Source organism: Octodon degus, unplaced genomic scaffold, assembly GCF_000260255.1.
Source record: "Octodon degus isolate 3935 unplaced genomic scaffold, OctDeg1.0 scaffold00174, whole genome shotgun sequence".
Lineage (NCBI taxonomy): Eukaryota > Metazoa > Chordata > Mammalia > Rodentia > Octodontidae > Octodon > Octodon degus.
The window spans coordinates 3,928,069-3,928,577 of record NW_004524750.1 but is presented as its reverse complement, the minus strand read 5'-3'; the positions used below and the strand labels follow the sequence as shown (position 1 = coordinate 3,928,577).

The window sequence follows — 509 nt, the reverse complement described above, 5'->3', positions numbered from 1 at the left end:
GAGCTTGAGCGCCGAGGCGCGCAGCTCCGGCGGCAGCCCGCCCACGAAGAGCCCGCTGAAGACCGTCATGTCGCGGCGCCGCGACTGCACCTCCACCCAGCGCGCCTCGGCGCGGTCCACCAGCAGCGTGGTGTTGCGGAACTGGCGGCGCAGGCGCACGCGGTGCCACGCGCCGTCGTTGAGCGGCGTGTCGGCCAGCAGCGTGGCGGGCTCGGCGCAGAAGATGGAGAAGCTGAGCTGCAGGCGGCCGCCGCGCGTGAGCACGAGCTCCAGGAAGTCGCAGAAGCCCTCGTCGTCGAAGTAGAGCACCAGGCCGCGCGCCGCGCGCGTCTTCAGCTCGAAGCTCAGCTCGCTCTCGCAGCACGCGTTCCACTTGGGGAAGCGCGTCCACTGGCCCTCGGCGCCCGGGAACTCCAGCCCGCTGCCCAGCTCGGCCCAGCAGCCCAGCAGCAGCAGCGCCAGGCACAGCAGCGCGCAGCCCCCGCGCTGCAGCAGCGCCGCGCCCATGC

At 73.7% G+C, this 509-nt stretch overlaps 1 protein-coding gene across 1 annotated transcript in view; it reads right to left on the bottom strand.

The window, feature by feature from the left end:
• Positions 1-507, bottom strand: part of LOC111813238 (neurexin-1-like) — a 1,188-nt gene extending 681 nt beyond the window's left edge. The window contains exon 1 of the mRNA XM_023703567.1: positions 5-507. Coding sequence (XP_023559335.1) covers positions 5-507 — 503 coding nt within the window. The remainder of the gene's footprint in view (positions 1-4) is intronic.
• Between the last annotated feature and the right edge of the window lie 2 nt (positions 508-509).